The 17,331-nt window shown below is 54.0% G+C and overlaps 1 protein-coding gene across 2 annotated transcripts in view; it reads left to right on the forward strand.

Moving 5' to 3' along the window:
* The first annotated feature begins 240 nt into the window (after positions 1-240).
* The window catches only part of ADCY5 (adenylate cyclase 5), a 155,954-nt gene continuing 138,863 nt past the window's right edge, over positions 241-17,331 (forward strand). For both annotated transcript variants that reach the window (XM_057545822.1, XM_007175636.2), the window contains exon 1: positions 241-2,611. In XM_057545822.1, the coding sequence (XP_057401805.1) occupies positions 1,478-2,611 (1,134 nt within the window). In that variant the 5' untranslated portion in view covers positions 241-1,477. The remainder of the gene's footprint in view (positions 2,612-17,331) is intronic.

Consider the following 17,331-nt stretch of genomic DNA (forward strand, 5'->3'; position numbering starts at 1 on the left):
AGGAAGGGGAGCTGGGGCCCCCACGGTACCGGGCGCCTCACGAGGCCGGGCCTGAGGATGCCAGCGGGGCGCCTAGGCGTGGGCCGCGGCCCGGCCGGGGGCGGAGGCGGCCGCGCGCCGCTGTGAGCCGAGGCCCGAGCGGCGCGGGGGGCGGGGAGGCGGCGGGAGGAGGGGATGCGGAGGGCGCTCCGGCGGCGGCGGCGGCGGCGGCGGCGGCGGCGGCGGCGGCGGCGGCGGCAAGCGGGCGAGAAGGGAGGAGCGGCGCGAGCGGCCGGAGCAGCGCAGGGCCCGAGGCGTGCATGGCGCGCCCTGAGCCCGGCTCCCGCGGGTCCCCCCGTAGCGCCCCGGGGGCGCAGCGACTCTTGGGTCGGCCCCTCTCGGCCGGCTGCCTCTGAGCGCCGGCCCTCGATCTCTGGATGCCGTGCTCCCTGGGAGAAGCCCGCCTGCGTTGGGGCGGAACGGCGGCGGTGCTGCGCCGGATTCCGCCCTCAGCTTAGTCCTTCTGCGCCCGGCCGCGGCGGGCCCGCAGCCGGCGGCGAGGAGCCTGGAGCTTGCGGAGCCGGCGCGACAGCCCTCCTGGGCCAGCGGGTCCGGGCCAGCTCCGCTCCGTTTTGGGGGAAGGGGGAGGCGAGAGGGGAAGGGCCGCGCTGCAGGAGCCGGTCCTCGCCCCCGCCCCCCTGCGCGGACACGCTGAAGGCTGGGCTCGGCTTTCGCGGGGGCCAAGCTCCCACTCTCGCCGCGGGAGGTGGGGGATGCGGGCGACGGCCCCCTTGGGCTCCAGGACCCTCCCCCCAGGGCTCCGGAGCTGTTGCTCCGCCCGCCGCCCCCTCCCCCGTCCTCTCCACCCCCCCCATCCCACCACCCCACCCCTCGTAAGAAAATAATGCTGGCTGGCGCCCGCACCTCCCAGTCGCTCCCAGTCCGCCGCGAGGAAAGGGCGCCCGCTTGGTTTCCACGCCGGGACCCCTACCGAGCCGCCCTAGCTGCCGCCTCGCCGCGTGTGCCGCTGGGCTCCGCTTAGGCAGAATCTGCGAGCGCCGCGCCCGGGCATTGCCAGCTCCGGGGAGGCGCCGCCCGCAAGGACACCTCTCCGTCCCGCCTCGTCCGCAACTCCGGTCCTTGTCGAGCTCGACGCGAGCCAGGAGTCCGGACGTCCCTCTGCGCGCGGCTCAGCAGCTCGAGTAGTCCCCGCTGCCCCAGCTCGGAGCCAACTCCATCTCGGACCTGGGACTCCTGACGCGGATTCTCAGCCACTTCTCACCTCGGGGCTGTGCCTGCCTCCTACTTGCTCTCCCGTTGCCCTCCTTCTCCGCTCAGGACGGGGGTGCCAAGATGCCCCGCTACTGCCCAGGGCCCCGGGCCGCCCCCGACGTGTGACCCCTGCCTGGTCCCCCTGCTCGGCCGTCCGCCCTCCCCTTGGAGAACCCCGGCCCGGCCCCCGGGGGAGGAGGAAGAAGACGACGAGGCCGAGGGGGGGATGTCCAGCTCCAAAAGCGTGAGCCCCCCGGGCTACGCGGCGCAGACAGCGGCGGCGCCGGCGTCCCGGGGAGGCCCGGAACACCGCTCGGCGTGGGGCGAGGCCGACTCCCGCGCCAATGGCTACCCCCACGCCCCTGGGGGTTCGGCCCGCGGCTCCACCAAGAAACCCGGGGGGACGGTGACCCCGCAGCAGCAGCAGCAGCAGCGCCTGGCCAGCCGCTGGCGCAGCGACGACGACGACGATCCTCCGCTGAGTGGCGATGACCCCCTGGCTGGGGGCTTCGGCTTCAGCTTCCGTTCCAAGTCGGCCTGGCAGGAGCGCGGCGGCGACGACTGCGGTCGCGGCAGCCGGCGGCAGCGGCGGGGCGCGGCCGGCGGGGGCAGCACCCGGGCGCCCCCTGCGGGCGGCGGCGGCGGCTCGGCGGCGGCGGCGGCCGCAGCTGGCGGGACGGAGGTGCGCCCCCGTTCTGTGGAGCTGGGTCTGGAGGAGCGGCGGGGCAAGGGCCGCGCGGCCGACGAGCTGGAGGCCGGCGCCGTCGAGGAAGACGAGGGTTCCGGAGATGGCGGCAGCTTGGCAGGCTCGGGCGCGGGGCCTGGCGCGGTGCTGTCGCTGGGCGCCTGCTGCTTGGCACTGCTGCAGATATTCCGCTCGAAGAAGTTCCCGTCGGACAAGCTGGAGCGGCTGTACCAGCGCTACTTCTTCCGTCTGAACCAGAGCAGCCTCACGATGCTCATGGCTGTGCTGGTGCTCGTGTGCCTCGTCATGTTGGCCTTCCACGCGGCACGGCCCCCGCTGCAGCTGCCCTACCTGGCCGTGCTGGCGGCTGCCGTGGGTGTGATCCTCGTTATGGCCGTGCTCTGCAACCGCGCCGCCTTCCACCAGGACCACATGGGCCTGGCCTGCTACGCGCTCATCGCCGTGGTGCTGGCTGTCCAGGTGGTGGGCCTGCTGCTGCCCCAGCCGCGCAGCGCCTCCGAGGGCATCTGGTGGACTGTGTTCTTCATCTATACCATCTACACGCTGCTGCCCGTTCGCATGCGGGCCGCGGTACTCAGCGGGGTGCTCCTGTCTGCCCTCCACCTGGCCATCGCCCTGCGCACCAACGCCCAGGACCAGTTCCTGCTCAAGCAGGTAGGGGCCCACCTGGGCATAGGGACTGGATAGTGGGGTGCGCAGGCCTAGGCCTGACTCCAAAGAAAGGCAACCCACTTTCACCCTTTAAAGTGGTGAAAAGAGCCAGAGTGACATGGCTGTGTCAGCTGTGTGGTGTCTTCTAGCCCCCGAACCCCCTCTGAGCCCCATCATCTTCCTCTACAAAAAGAGTGCTCTTGTATGTAATGTTCCCGCTGGTAGAAGACACACCAAACCTTAGCCGTTATTGTAGGGATGCTAATGAGGAAGGAGAGTTGGAGGAGAAAATGCTGTGGAGAGGTCCCCTTCTCTTCCTGCGCTTTTGTCTCTGTATATAAAAGGCCCCTGACAAGAGTGGCTGGCCCCTGTAGCAGCCTCCCCGCTCCTGAGAGCCACTGATGGTTTGTTAACCGAATGTCCTGGATGGAGGGTTGGGGAGGGGAGACCCTGGGCGCCCCTTACCCAGTCTTAGGGAGGGGAAATGATATAACCCTGCCAGTTGTCTGGGACTGGGGGTTCTGGAGCTGGAGATATTTCTGAACTTGAGGGAGGACTGACAAGTTTGTTTCATTTGTGAAAGTGCCCCAAGCCAAAAAGCTGCCTTCAGCAAAGGTGGGAAGGAACCTTTGTGTGTGGTGACGGTCCCCCTCCTGGCCTGAGCAGAAAGCTAGTGTTGGAAGTCGTGACCCCTTCATATGGGTGCTCCTGGTTATTGCTTATGGTGGGGGCTTTTAACCCACCTGGGATGGGTTAGGCGAGCCTTGAACGGTGGGCTTAGGAGGAAATAAAACTTCTGCCTGGTTAACTGGTGACTCCCCTGAAGACTTGTAGGGGAGAGGCGTGCTTGCCATGGCAACCTTGGGTGAGACCAGCTCCTCTGACATGCACACCTTCTCCCCTTAGCGGTCCCCTTGTCTGTGGCTCTATGGGCCTCATCCATTGGCCCCTGCTGAGCCTACTTGGTTGCGGTGCAACCTACTTGGCTGTGCGAGTCAAGTGGGCCTTTGCTGCAGGCTAGTCTCCTGACTGTGGACCCTAGTGCGTCCCCCCACGTCTCTCCAGGCATCTGCATCCTCTAACAGAACTTCTTAACTCTATTCCATTGTCATTGCCTTCCTCCTCCCCACTTCTAGTGCCTTTTCTCAGACTTCAATCTTGTTGAGTACTGCGTCTTTCTTGAGGGGTTCTCCTGTGCCCCCTGGCTTCCTGGGTATCATACTCTCCCACAGGGAATACTGTGGGCTTCATGGCGCTGGGCTCTTGCTGTACCTCCAAGGTGCTCTGTGACTGGGAGGGAGGGAGCCTACAACCTCTCTGGGCCCCGGGTTCCTTGCCTAGTAAGTGAGAGGCTTATGCATGCCCCTTCCAGTTCCAGCCCCTCTGTGCCAAGCCTCACCTTCTACAAGGAGCCCCTCCTTCCATTCCAGCCATACTGGCCTCTCCCTCTTTTGCATGGCCAACAATGGAGTCAGAGCCACAGAGCGGGGCACTTACTTATTCCCCAGTGCCTATTGGTTTTACTCCCCATCCAATGTAAGCTCCTTGGATGCAGGAATCCTGAGGTGTATGTGTTTTTCCTTCTCTACTCTCTCTCTCCCTTGTCTAGCACAGTGTAGGGTACTTAGTAGGGATTTAATAACTGCTTAACAATTTGATTGTGTTCCAGTAGGTGAAGTAGTTGGGGTTGTTGATGCTAACTTAAAGTTTTTCTGATTTGGGATCAGAAGGAAATAAAATCTATAGAGATCAGCTTTGAACTTAAGAGAACAACCTATTGAGAGCTGGTTTAAAAAAAATTAACTACTATTGTTAGTGCTTATAAAGACTCCAAATGTTTTGACCTGGGGACCCAAGCTCTCACATGAGTATTATACCTTTGGGGGTTGTTCCTGGCTTGAATGGGAGGCAGGTTGCTTGGGTGGATATAGCTTTTCTACAGAAAGAAAGGCATGACATCCACATGGAGCAGCAGAGATTTCCAAGATCATTCAGAGTATTTACTGAACCAGATTTGGGACTCAGGGTCAGATTACAGCCCTAGGAAATCCTAGATGTGTGATTTTAGGAGACTGGAGTCAGATCCCAGGACAGGAGTGCTGGACTAGGGAGCTCCGTCTCCATCTTAGCATGAAGATGCCATTGCAGCAACAAGAGTTGGCTGACTGACTTCCCCATCTAGTTCCTCAGGCCGGTCCCTCTCCCTTCTCTCCCTACCTCCATCACCTCCCACCCCATGCTTCTTTTACCCGTTGTGGTCTTCAGACCTTCCCTTGTCTGTAGGCTTTCGGGTGGGTTTGCACTTAACTTCTCATGACCTACTCTGCTGAGTATAGCAGCTCTTGTTAGGAATGGTCCACGATAACAGAATGCAAGCATTCTTTCTATTTGACTTCAGAGAAAACTGTATCTTTTTTGGTTTGTATTTGATTTGCCTTTCTGCTTATGTCTGATATAAACTTTGTATTTCTTGAGCAAACCCTATTGGATGGTGGGAAATATTAGTGGGACAGTCAAGCATTATCCTCTGCCTCAGGTTACCCCAGAGCAGCAGGTGTTAGAAGATGGCTTGTGTTAGATGCCTTGTTCTTTTCTTTGGTGAAGATACACATCCAGGGAAATGGGGCAGCAGTATGCAGTCTCTAATGCGGGAGCTTTGGGAATTTCCCTCCATGGGGCCTTGGACACAGAGTGGGCCCTCAGGAAACTGTGTTGGCATTTTCCACTTCTCCTGAGAGGCTGGCCCCCTTGCTCCTACAGCCTAGATCTTCAACATCAGTATCTGATCTGGATTTTTTTTTCCCTGGCCCCTCTTCTCTTTGGGGCTCTTCCGTTTGCTCCAATTAGGAGGAGAAACATCTAGTATCTCATCTGGTGCCTCCTGAGAGAGCGGAGAGGCAAGGTGGGGCAGCCCTTTTGGGGGATGATGTTTCTTCCTTTTGCTACATCTCCTGATCTAGCTCTTCCCCTGGTATTCATCCCCCTCCCCCTGCTCTTTTTCTGTCCCTTCCTTTCTCTTGCCTCCCCCTCCAGTCCCCTGTTGTTCTCTGCCTACCTCTCCTCTCCTCTGCCTGCCTGCTTTTCTGCTTCCCCATCTCTCACTTCCCATTTGCAGCCTCTCAGCCTCGCCTTCTGTGCTCGCCTCACTGTCGTCTCCTTGGTGGGGTACAGTAGGAGCGTCATGGGTTGTTTTTTTCTCCTTCTTTGCCTGTTAGAAGTCCCTCTGCTACACCCATACCATAAATAACACTCAAGCATCTGCCAAACACATTCCTCACTTGTGTTAATAGGCTGCAATGATGCTGGAGCCTGTTGCCATGGCAACCTCATTTTTGTTTGACTGTATCCCACTCTGCTACATAAAGCCTCTGCATGCACTCACACACAAACAAGTACACTCACACAACTATTACACATGCTTAACTATTAGAGATTATTTTGGAGAAAACATCTTTGGGCCCCATGGGGGCGGGCAGTCATTTGGCCAAGGAGATGAACGTCTCTGCTTGTCCAGTGTTACTCTAGGAGGTGATAATGGATGCAGGAGCTCTTTGAAAAGTAGAGTCCTGTTCAAATGTGGGGGTATTATTATTCTGCAGCCACATTAAACCCACCTGACATGGTTTCTGAAAAGAAGATTCTGACCCTGTGTGGGTCTCCGTGAGCTTGGGAGTGCTGTCAGAGGTTGCCTTTGCAGTGTGGGCTGACCCATCCCTCCCCAGCCATCATTAGCTCCTTCCTCTCTTCCCCCTAACCCTTTTGGAGAAACTCAGTGATTTCCTGCATTTCTGCCTTTGTGCCTGTTTGAACACACAACTGTCACCAGTTGTTCCAGAGATCAGAAAGGCACAGGTGCTGTGTGGGTGATTTTCTGTGACCATGAGCGCGTGTGAGTGTCTAAACTGAGGAGTCTGGGGCTGGATGGGGCTGGGGAAGCAGACCAAGAAGTGACTGCTGTGGCTGCTGAGGGGTGGGTGCCTGGGTCCATGTGTGGGAGTGTGTCTGTCACGTGGGCTGGCCCCAGTGTGTACGTGCATGCGTGTGCATATGGATGTACGTGTGTGTGTGTGTGTGTGTGTGTGTGTGTGTGTGTATCTATCTGTCTGTCATGTGGGCTGGCCTGGGTGGTGGAGGGGGGCCCAGGGAAGCCTCTGTGTTGACTTTGAAAGGAGATCATCACAGCTCTGTCCTGTTTATTCTCGGTTGGTGGCTGGCTTCCTATGGCTGTTTGCATTTCTGATTCTGGGCCTTGACTAACTTTCCGACCTTGACCTCTGGCTCCTCAGGGAAATACCCTGGATGCACACGCCCCCCCTTATCATAATGAGGCTGGGGGCTGGACTCGAGTGGTCAGCCCACTCCATGGAGTCCCATGGCTCCATGGAGTCCCACCCTTCCCTTTCAAAACCGTAAGCTGCCCACCCACTCAGCCATCCGGTGAGCCCCGTGGAGAGCTGGCCCCTCGCTCTGGAACTTGGTCCAGAGGCCTGTGCAGTGGGTTACTATGTGCACTGCTCCAGCCACTGCCTCCCTGCCCACGGAGGGGTGGGAGGACGGGGTGGTGGTATGGAAGAGGACACACACTTTCACCACGACGCCGGGAATCGTCTGCTGCCATTTACTTCCCCCATCACCCCCATTTCTGGAAGAGGGAAATCTGGCCATAGTGAACCCCAGCAGCAACTGCAGGCTGGGGTGGGAGGCTGGCTCTGAGTTTGTAGCCGGGGAGGGTCTGCTTGTCTTGCCTCAACGCTAATTGTATTTGCCGATTATATTTGCTAATTGTTTTCAATTATGTTGCCTCCTTCTCTATGCAGCGGGAAGGGGGTGCTTGGAGGGGAGCAGAAACCTCTGGGGTGGGGGTCGAGCAGAGCTTCTAGATGGAGGGTCATCTTGTGGATCTCAGGGGTGCCTCGATGCCTGCGGGGAGGACTTCAGGAATGGCAGAGACCCCGCCAAGGAGCAGAACGATCATCTGCTGTACTTGCGGCAATGTTGACTGTTAATAATACAGTCTAAGTTTTGATCTGGAGCAAGAGCGTGAGGTCTGTGTGCTGTGCAACACGGAACAGTGTGCTCGTGTTTGTCTATAAAGAGGACACAGACGATGTATTAAACCCCAGCTCGGAAACCTGCCCAGCCTCACGGAAGAGTTTTAAATATCAGTGTAAAAGGCCTGGGCAGAAGCTCTCCTGTGCAGACAGGCCCTGGCCACGGGTCACTCTGTCAGAGGGTGCAGCTGGCAGCAGAAGCAGGGCTGTGGCCCTTGCTGGGCCTGGCCTTGTGTTCTCCCGAGAGGTGCGGATGGAGCGCCCACCTCGGTTCCAGCCAGGGGTGGGGTGAGTGTTGGGGGAGGGGACCGAGGTGGGCGCCTCTCTGCGACTGTACCAGTCTCTCGCTGGGTGACTTCCTGTCCACGGCTGCCCGCTTGGCACCTCCGTTAACTTTATTTATCTTGTGGTGGGTCCAGTTCGTGGTCGATTACTTCCTAGGAGCGTCGCCTGTGTTGGGAATGGAAACAGTTTGCCCCAGGAGCTCCGACGTGCTGGTGCCCATAAATCCTTTGGGTGCAGTTACATAAGTCACACTTTAGCGTATCGTATCCTTCTTTCATCCATGCCTATGAGGTGGGGGGAGCTCGCTAGTGGAGGGCAGGATCAGTGTTGGTTTTTTTTTTTTTTTAATAAATTTATTTATTTATTTTTGGCTGTGTTGGGTCTTCGTTGCTATGCACGGGCTTTCTCTAGTTGCGGCGAGCAGAGGCTGCTCTTCGTTGCGGTGTGCGGGCTTCTCATTGCGGTGGCTTCTCTTGTGGCAGAGCACGGGCTCTAGGCGTGCGGGCTTCAGTAGTTGTGCCTCGCGGGCTCTAGGGCGCAGGCTCAGTAGTTGTGGTGCTTGGGCTTAGTTGCTCCGTGGCATGTGGGATCTTCCCGGACCAGGGCTCGAACCTGTGTCCCCTGCATTGGCAGGTGGATTCTTAACCACTGCAGCACTAGGCAAGTCCTAGTGTTGGTTTTCTCTCCCAAACACAAAACTCCATGAAGATGATTGGAAAGCCCTACTTCCGCCCACGCCCTCCCCCCACATTTTCTCCAGGCAATGTCCAAACGCGGGGCAGGGGAGATCTCTCTTTATAACATTGTGAACAAAATCTGGGAGTTTCTAGTGAATGGGCCGTGAGCTTCATGTGGACCTGCGTTTTGGTCTGGCTGTTAGAAAAGACCAGTGGGGTCTTGGTTAGGCTTATGGGCCTATCCGGTTCATAGGAAGATTGAGGCCAGATCTGAAATACTATGTTTGATTCTAGAATTCAGAGGAGGGTACCAGATTGGTAAGGGGACTGGAAACCTTGACTTCTGAGAGAACACTTGAAAGGGTGGGAGATGTTTAGCTGGGAAGACAGCAGACTGTACAAAGGTAAGAAGGCAGAGACATGGGCAAAGTGTTATTTATTGCTGGGATCCCTGTCGTCACATGTTAGAAGAGGGACTAAATTTATTTTCGGTTACTCCCAAGGGCAGAGTTGGGGCAAATGGGTGGAAACAGTAGACAGATTTCAGCTCCAGGTAGAAGATGCCTTTCTAGCCTTTGGGGTTGCAGCCATCAAACCAGATGCCTCCTGGGGTAACCAGCTGTGTCAGTGGAGGTGTTCAAGGGGAGACTGGATGGCTGACTGCCAAGCTTGTTACTGAGGAAATGGAAGGCTCTGCTTCCAGAGGTCTGGGGTGGGTCCCAGGAAGGGATCTATTTTTTCAACAGCATGGATTTAGTTTTCCAAGCTCTCCAGCTGATATTGTTGATCAACTCTAAGGTTTGGGATCATTGGCTAAGATAGCCGCTCAGGTCACACCCAACCCTTGGATTCTGTGGTTTCGCGTCTTACCACAGCATGAATGCCTGCTGCTATCTGTTGGGGTGTCCTGTCGTCATGCCCAGCTCAGCCTCTGTTGAAAAGTCACAAAGTCACTGCAGACCTGCAGGCCCATGAGGAGATGTCCAGGTGGGGCTGACAAGTGGACTGATGTGGGATGCAGAGCTGGAAGGCGATTGGTAATGGTGACATAGGGTGGGAAGGATGGCCCAGACCTGGACGCATATTCTCCTCTCATCCTGCCTCCCAGCTGTCCCCATCCCCCGACTCTTGTTTGAGGCAAAGCAGTCTGTGGCCCAACACTGGTGGCGGTGGTGGTCAGCAGAAAGATGGACCTTAGTTTGACTCCTGGTTTATTCATTCACTTGGTAAGTGAATATGAAAAGCACTGAGGATACCCCAGGTCCACAATGGATGGTACAGAACGTGGAAAGTGGGGAGATCAGGGGGTAGGCAAGAGGTCGGGAATTAGGAGATGGTTTGAAGGAGGAGGAGTAGGCTGTAAGGAAGGGAAGAGGAGATTGGAGCTGTGAGTATGGGGAGGGGAAAAGCTTGGAAGTGGGGGCAGGGATGCTCTCTGGGAACAATGGGATACAGTCACAGAAAAGGGGGGTAAACAAACAAACACCGGTGAGACAGTAATTGCTTTATTCTCTAGCCCAGCCTCATGTGTCAGCCTGGACACCGCCCCCGCCCCCCCCCGCCCCCCCGCCGACTCCCACACACACTTCTTGCTCTGAGAGGGTTATGAGCTGTTGCTTCTGGGCTTGAGGCATCCTGACTTCACACTTGGGTGGTCTCCTCTCCCTTCCCGTTAGGGGCTCCCTAGGGGTTATCACACAGATCACCACAGTCCCACTTGGCTCTTGGAAGGGGTCCTGAGGGACCTTGGTGCGCGACACGTAGTAGGTGCTCGGTGAGAGTTTGAATGAATGAATGAACGGGTGGTGGGGTGGGTGGACCGCTGCATGCAGACTCTCAGCTGTACCGAAGTGCTAGACCAACACCTCCACAGAAGGAAGCGATACAGCTCGGCTTGGAAGCCTATTTTGGTGGATTGTTATCCTAAACTCTGAGCAGGGCTTCCAAAATCCCTCCTGCTGCAATTTAAAACGTGTGCCTTCTTGGAAACAGAAAGCTGTTGCCTGGCACTGCCGGTACTATATCCCTTCACAGATTTGAAAACCATTATTAAGTCATTCTTTCAGCCTTTTCCCCATTCATTCAGACAACAACCATTTATTAGATGCCTACAGTGTAACAGGCACTGTGCTAGACCATGAGGGTCCAAAAATGACTCAGCCTGGGTCCCAGCACCCAGCATTGCCTTTAGCCCAGATGCTCCCACTGACTGTCGTTTGGAGGGATGTTAATAGATGTTTCACATACACACATTCAGTCCTGTGTCAGATAAATTTAAGAAATACTGGGTTAAACAGAATTCTTTATTGTAGAACTTTAAAGCTTTTAATATGTTAATATGCAGTAGAATTTGCCAAGAGGAGGCTATTGCATGAAGCCTTTATCAAACATATTTGACCCCAGAACCAGTTTTTGAAGGAACATAACAGAGGCATTAGTGTTTGTTGGAACTCATTTTGGGACACACTGCTTCAGGGGCTGGGAGAATCTTTGAAATTTCTCAGGGTCCAGCCCCCTGCCTCTGGGGTAGGCCTAGGCAAAGTCATCTACATGGGGGCATTTGTTTGTTTGGGGGCTTTCTTCCCTCAAGAAGGAGATTACCCAGCTTGCATTGGCTGGCTACTTGTTTTAAAGTCTCATTCCCCATCTGCATCTGAAATCCTTTATAAAGTAAGATGATGGGGCTGGAAGGGACCAGCGAGATGCCTCCTTTATCTAGTTTCAGTTTCCTTTAGGGGTTTTCTGCTGTCATTAGACATCGGAGCCTGTTGGGCTCTGTATATGACCTTTGGTGGGGCTGGGCTGCATGCACTGGGGGCATGGCTGCCCATGGGGAAGTCGTGATGGGCCATTTCAGAGCATCCTTCTTCCCCAAATTTTCTTTGTTTCCTTTGCACCCTTACCCTCCAAAAGGAGGAAGACCTTAAAGAATATTGATTATGAACAATGAGTATATATTGAGTTTTTGTTGTAAGCCTGGCACTGGGCTAATCCGTTACATATGAGACCTCATTTAATCTTAATATCAACCCTTTGAGAAAGATTTATCCCTATTTCAGGGCTGCAGAAAATGGGATAAGAGAAGGTAAGTAACTTCCCCAAGGTCACTCAGTGAGTGAGCATAGCAGATGGTTCAGCGCCCGCCCATATTCCCTGGGCATGTACCTTTCTGCTCTTGCCAGACAGACTGCCAGCTGTCAGGACCTGAGGGCTTTCTCTGGCCCTGAGCCTCTCTGCCTGTCTGTGGGACAGGTCAGAAGTGCTGGGGAGGGAGTGCCCATCCCTAGAACAGTTCTCAACCAATGACTGTTGGGAGCTGGTGGATAAATACCCCAGCTCCCTCGACCCCGGTGTGGGGGGAGTATACGTTTGAGACAAGCCTTCTCTGTTGTCTCCTAGTCCTGCAGAAGGATTCTGCTCTGGTTGCCCACAGTGGTATAGGTGTGAAAACATTTCTTTTTTCTTTTCTTCCCCTTCCTTCCTTCCTCCCTCCATCCCTCCCTCCCTCCCTTTTTCCCTCCCTCCCTCTCTTCCTTCCTGCCTTTCTTTTTTTTCTTTCTTCCCTTCTTTGTCTCATTTCTCCATTCTCTGTCTAATGTTTTCTGGGGTCACCTCCCAGGTAAACCATTTCTTTCAAGTCCATGTCTCAGGATATTTTTCCAGGGACAATCCAAATTGAGAGTGGAGAAGCTGGAATTCTAATCTGGGTTTGACTTGAACACTAGGGAGGGGAGTGGCCGCTTTGCTAGGGCAAAATGCATCAAGTGCAGAACCCTGTGGCAGACTCGGAACCCTAGTCCTGCCTGGCCCCTCACTCCTATCTGATAACATATTTTGTCACCAGTAGAGTGGTTTCTGGACTAGTGGAATGGTGTGAAAATTTTAAAACTATATACATATTTTTTGTTTATATATATATATATATATATACACACACATATATATTTAATTTCTGCTTCTTAAAGATGTATGACTTTCTGTTCCCTAGACGTGGCTCAAATATCAGCCAAAGACTCAAATACTTGGACATCTGATTAACATTTTTTTAGAGGACACAGGACTTTACCACATGTGATCTTACTTGCTTCTCATGATGGCTCTGAGGAGGTGATGAGTTAAGAAGGTGCAGACATTGGCTTTTGGGCCCAGGGGCCCAGGAGAAGTCCCTGGTTATATGGTCCTGGCTGAGTTGCCTTACTCTCGCTCAGTCAGTTCCCTGACTGACAGGATCTGTTGTTGGGTGCCCAGATAAGGTAATGCATGCAAGAGTACTCATAGTTACAGACCTGTGCTGCTGGTATTGTGTTGGAGAGGAGGAAGTAGGTATTCAGAGAGGTTGAGTGACCTCACTCAGGTCACACAGCCAGTTAGCCTAGGAGCTGCTATACAAATCCAGATCTCTGACTCCAAATCCAGTGCTCTTTTCACATTTGGACCCAGCCCTGAGTCCATCCCATGGTGCCTAAATTAGAAGGCACAGCTGCTATCAAGCAGTCGTCTTGGGTGGTTGTGGAACGTGTGGTTTCTTATTTGTGATGCCTTCCTTCCTACGTGGTGTCTGGCTCAGATGGGCGTTAAGTGATTTGTCATTTCCTGAGCCTGCAGTCATGCTGCGAGCGGGGGCAGCGCTGAAGTGTTCAGGGGGCACCTGGGATCAGATGTTTACCTGTGAAGAGCCCCCGAGTGGTCTTCTGGATGCGTGAGGAGGGACCGAGACCCAGGAGATGGGTCAGACTCAACGCTGGGATAGCTTAGGTCTGGGTGTGAGGCTGCCTCGTGTCCAGGCTTCTGGTGGTGTACATGGAACAGGGGTGGGAAGGAGGTGGCTGGGGACACACGTCAGGATCGCTTCTTGGAGGTCAGACTTGGGGTCTTTCTGTAGAGTTGCATCTAGTAGATGGCGCAGTTTAGCGCTTACTCTAGGAGGTCTTTATTTCGTTTATTTATTTATTTGGCCACGCTGTGATGCACGCAGGAGTCTAGTTCCCCGACCAGGGATCCAACCCATGCCCCCTGCAGTGGAAGCGTAGAGCCTTAACCACTGGACCGCCAGGGAAGTCCCTCTAGGATGTCTTTAGAGCCCAGCTCCCCACAACCATCAACATCCTAAAAAGTACCCCAAACATCCTGCTTCAAATCCACTTCTGTCCTTGTCACTCTTCTCAAGAAAACTAAAGGAAAATGTAACTCCTACCCAAGTGCCATTCTTTTGCTAAGTGGATTTTCAAGGTTTTATTTTCGCATTTTCTTTTGGGGATGGGAAGGCTGTTTATTTGTTCACTTAACATGCCCAAGCCCGCAGTCTTCCTCTGGCCAAGTCCCTTTTCCTGTAAGCATTTCACCACGCCATCTGGGAGGGACCCAGCCATCCTGACAGGCGCCCAGCGGGTAACACCAGCTCAGAAGTGCCTTGGCTCTGACATCTCAGCCAAGCAGGCTGCCGACGGAGAGGGATCATCACTGAATCCCAGGTGAGCAGGGTAGGCTTGTACCCCTCCCTGCCGAGGGAGAGGCGCCCTGCCTTTGCAACATCTGGCACTCTGCATCTAACATCTGAGTCACTCTGAAACACCCTCTTCTTTTTCTCTGTAGCACTCATACTGGTTTGTAATTTTATCTCTGTAGGTTTATCTATCTGTCTTTCAACTTGACAGTCAGCTGACTGAGGACAGGGGCCTTGTCTGTTTGAATACTTAGATATTTACTGAATGTTACTGACTTTCCGACCCCTACTGCCCAGCACTGTGGGAAGAAGGTGGACAGTTCCCATTCTCAGGTTCTACAGGGAATGCTGACTCTTGGCAGCCAGGGGTCCCTCATGGTGCTCCCTCCCTGGACCAAGGCAAGCTTGTCCTCCACTGGCAAGGGGCTCTGGACCTGGGGGTGTGGTCTTAGAAAACAATGCTTTCCATCTTTGCCCTCCCTCCCTTGGGTTCCCTACTGGTCTGTTGGGTGATGTCAGGAAGGGTCCCTGTTGCCCCCATTTGCCTCTCTCTCCCATCCTTGGTCCCCTTTCTTCTTCTCAGCTTTCTTCTGGTATCTTTTTCCTCCTCCTGAGTCCTGCCACTTCCCTCTTTCCAGCTGTAAGATGTGGGAAAGACCTCAGAGACTTGCCAGGAGGCAAGTTCAACTGTAAGGACAATAAATATAAGCCTGGATAACTACACAAATTCCAAACAGTATTCTTCATTCTTTTCAAAGCAATCCCATGAAACAGCAGTTCTCACCGTGCGTTATAAACTTCCTTATGGTTGATTGCCCTGTATTACAGTGCATGTGTCAGCTCCGTTTTTCACCTCAAACGCCCAAGGCTGAGACTTCAGCTTTTGGGGTGGGTTAACCTCCAGTCACCCTACGGAGCTTAAGGCGTGGGAAGTGAAGGCATATCTAGGAGTTTTTACATAACCCTGGTATCCAGGCTCATCTGGGGCGGGCCTGGGCATCAGCATTTTGGAATGTTCCTGCTGATTCTGACATGCCCAGGGATGAGGGTGCCTTGAGCCACCCTTCATCAGCAGAGGGCTCACAAGGATGACGCCGAGTCTGATTTATGGCTATATTGAAAGGCAAGTTGCTTATATCGAAAGGGGTTTATTGTGGTGATTCAGTAAAGAGTGACGGCCGCTAAAAATTATTGCAGACGTGTAATAGGGGAAGAAGACTTGGTTGGTGGTTGGTGTATAAAATCTTGTCAGGCAAGGCTGTGGCTCAGTATATTTATGTTCCTCTTATCACCAGCAATTAGCCCCAAACATGGTTCAATAAATAGATTAGTGCAGTGCTATAATAACTGCAAGGATATTTTAGAAAATAAGTGCTATTCCATGTGTTCAGTGGAGCCATCTTAGCAGAGCAGCAAATCTCACTCAACGTTCCTGACGGCCTCTTAGCTACAAACAAATGCCTAGTGATCAGTGTGAGCTCTTCCCTTCTCTCTTTTTTATGCGGTATTTCCCTTTTGAGTGGGAGAAATTGTACATTAGTCTTTGTGAGTCTCCCTCCAACTAGAATGTAAACTAGAAAATGTCTGTAGTAGATGCTCAATAAATATTTGTTAAAGGAATGAATGAATTTGCTCAGAGTTACACAGCAGGTAAGTAGCAATGTGAGTCCAGCACTAATACCGCCATTACTTTTTCTTCAACTCTTAAGCTCATAAAATATGTAAGGAATTATATAGTTAGTGACTCCCCATTTGCACGTATTGTTATCAGCTTGTGTGGCAAAGACTAAAAGAGTAAAGAAAGGTGATGTGTAGGGTGATGGAGAGATGGCGCTTGCACCCTGAAAGGATTTCCTTCCTGTGCACTTTGAAGCTACTTCTTTCCTAGCACCTTTGGCTAGAAAGGTGCAAGGATCCTGCTGTAGCCCTTGTGCTCTGGGAGGACTGAGAGATGCACATGAAATCAGGGTCCATCTGAGGACTGGAAGGATTGAAAATCACCAGATGTGTGGGCTGAGGCCTGGGAAGCATCCCTATCCAGGAGCGAGAGACATCCTTGGGTTAAATCCTCCATGAAAGGCCACATGTGGATTACGACGTGGTCTTTTTTGGAAAAGGGTTATCTGGGGAGAGTTAATTTTGGATTTTGCTTTACATTTATTTTTAAAGTGGAATATTTCTCCGGCATTGGTGACAATGGCCTAGAAAAGCCAGTTAGTCACCATCTGACATCTTCCCCGTGTGGGGTGTTTGCTGCCCCTGCTTCTTTCCCACCTGATGTCTCTGGGGCTGATTTAAATCCTCTCCCTCGGGGGCCTCTGGGGTGATTTCACTGGCAAACAGATCTATAGGGAAGTCCTGCTGGATCTAAGTGGTGTCATCCTCTGCTCTGATCCTGGGTGACAGGGAGTGGCCCCTGGCGCTGCTCTTTGCTTCTCCTTGGAGGGGGCGATGGCATCCAGGTGAGGCCTTACCCTGCCACATCCAGGTCTGTAAGACTGGTTCCAGCCTGCGTTCTCCAGTAGTTTTTTTGTTCTTTAATTTTACTCTGTATAGTCTGCAGGGAGTAAAAGGAAAATCACCCAAAGCCTGTATTTAAAGAACAAACCTGGTTTCTCTTAAGGGATCAAAAATATATGGACTGTTCCATCCCACTTCCCCTAGGGTCATCTCTGGTTCCACTGTGGAGCAGGAAGAGGGTCTCAGGGCAGACGCTGGAGCCTCTGTACTGTGAGGGGGTGGAAGACGGGAGGAGGCACTGGGAGAGGTGACAGAGGTGGCATCCCTGCACACTCAGTTGAGAGGTGGGGAGAAGGGCCAAGGCTGGCCCTGGAGTGATGTGCGGGGCATTTTCTGCTGGATCTTCACACCCCCCAGTTGTAATTCATCTAAGAGGGACAACTCTGGGCCTGGAGGGAGTAGGGCAGTGGCTGTGGGCAGGTGAGCTCAGAGGACCTGTTGCAGTTGAGTGCAGGTGTAGAGTAGGGCACAGAGGCTCAGAGCCTTGGATCTTCTGGAAGCCACCGGGCCAGCCACACGCAGGTGCCATATGCCACCCTGCCTTCTCCCACCTGTTCCTGCCCCCTCGTGCAGCACCGCCCTTCCAGGGAATGGGTATCAGGTGGTCTCAGAAGCGCCTCCCTTCGTGTTTGCGTGAACTCTGACCTCTCCAGGCCCCCAGAGTGAAAAGCCTGGGGAACCTACCTTACTGGCAGGTGGGAGTGGGCAGGACCAGGTGCCTGGGCTCCTGCTCTGAGGAGAGGAGGG

Source organism: Balaenoptera acutorostrata, chromosome 4 (assembly GCF_949987535.1).
Source record: "Balaenoptera acutorostrata chromosome 4, mBalAcu1.1, whole genome shotgun sequence".
Taxonomy (NCBI): Eukaryota; Metazoa; Chordata; class Mammalia; order Artiodactyla; family Balaenopteridae; genus Balaenoptera; species Balaenoptera acutorostrata.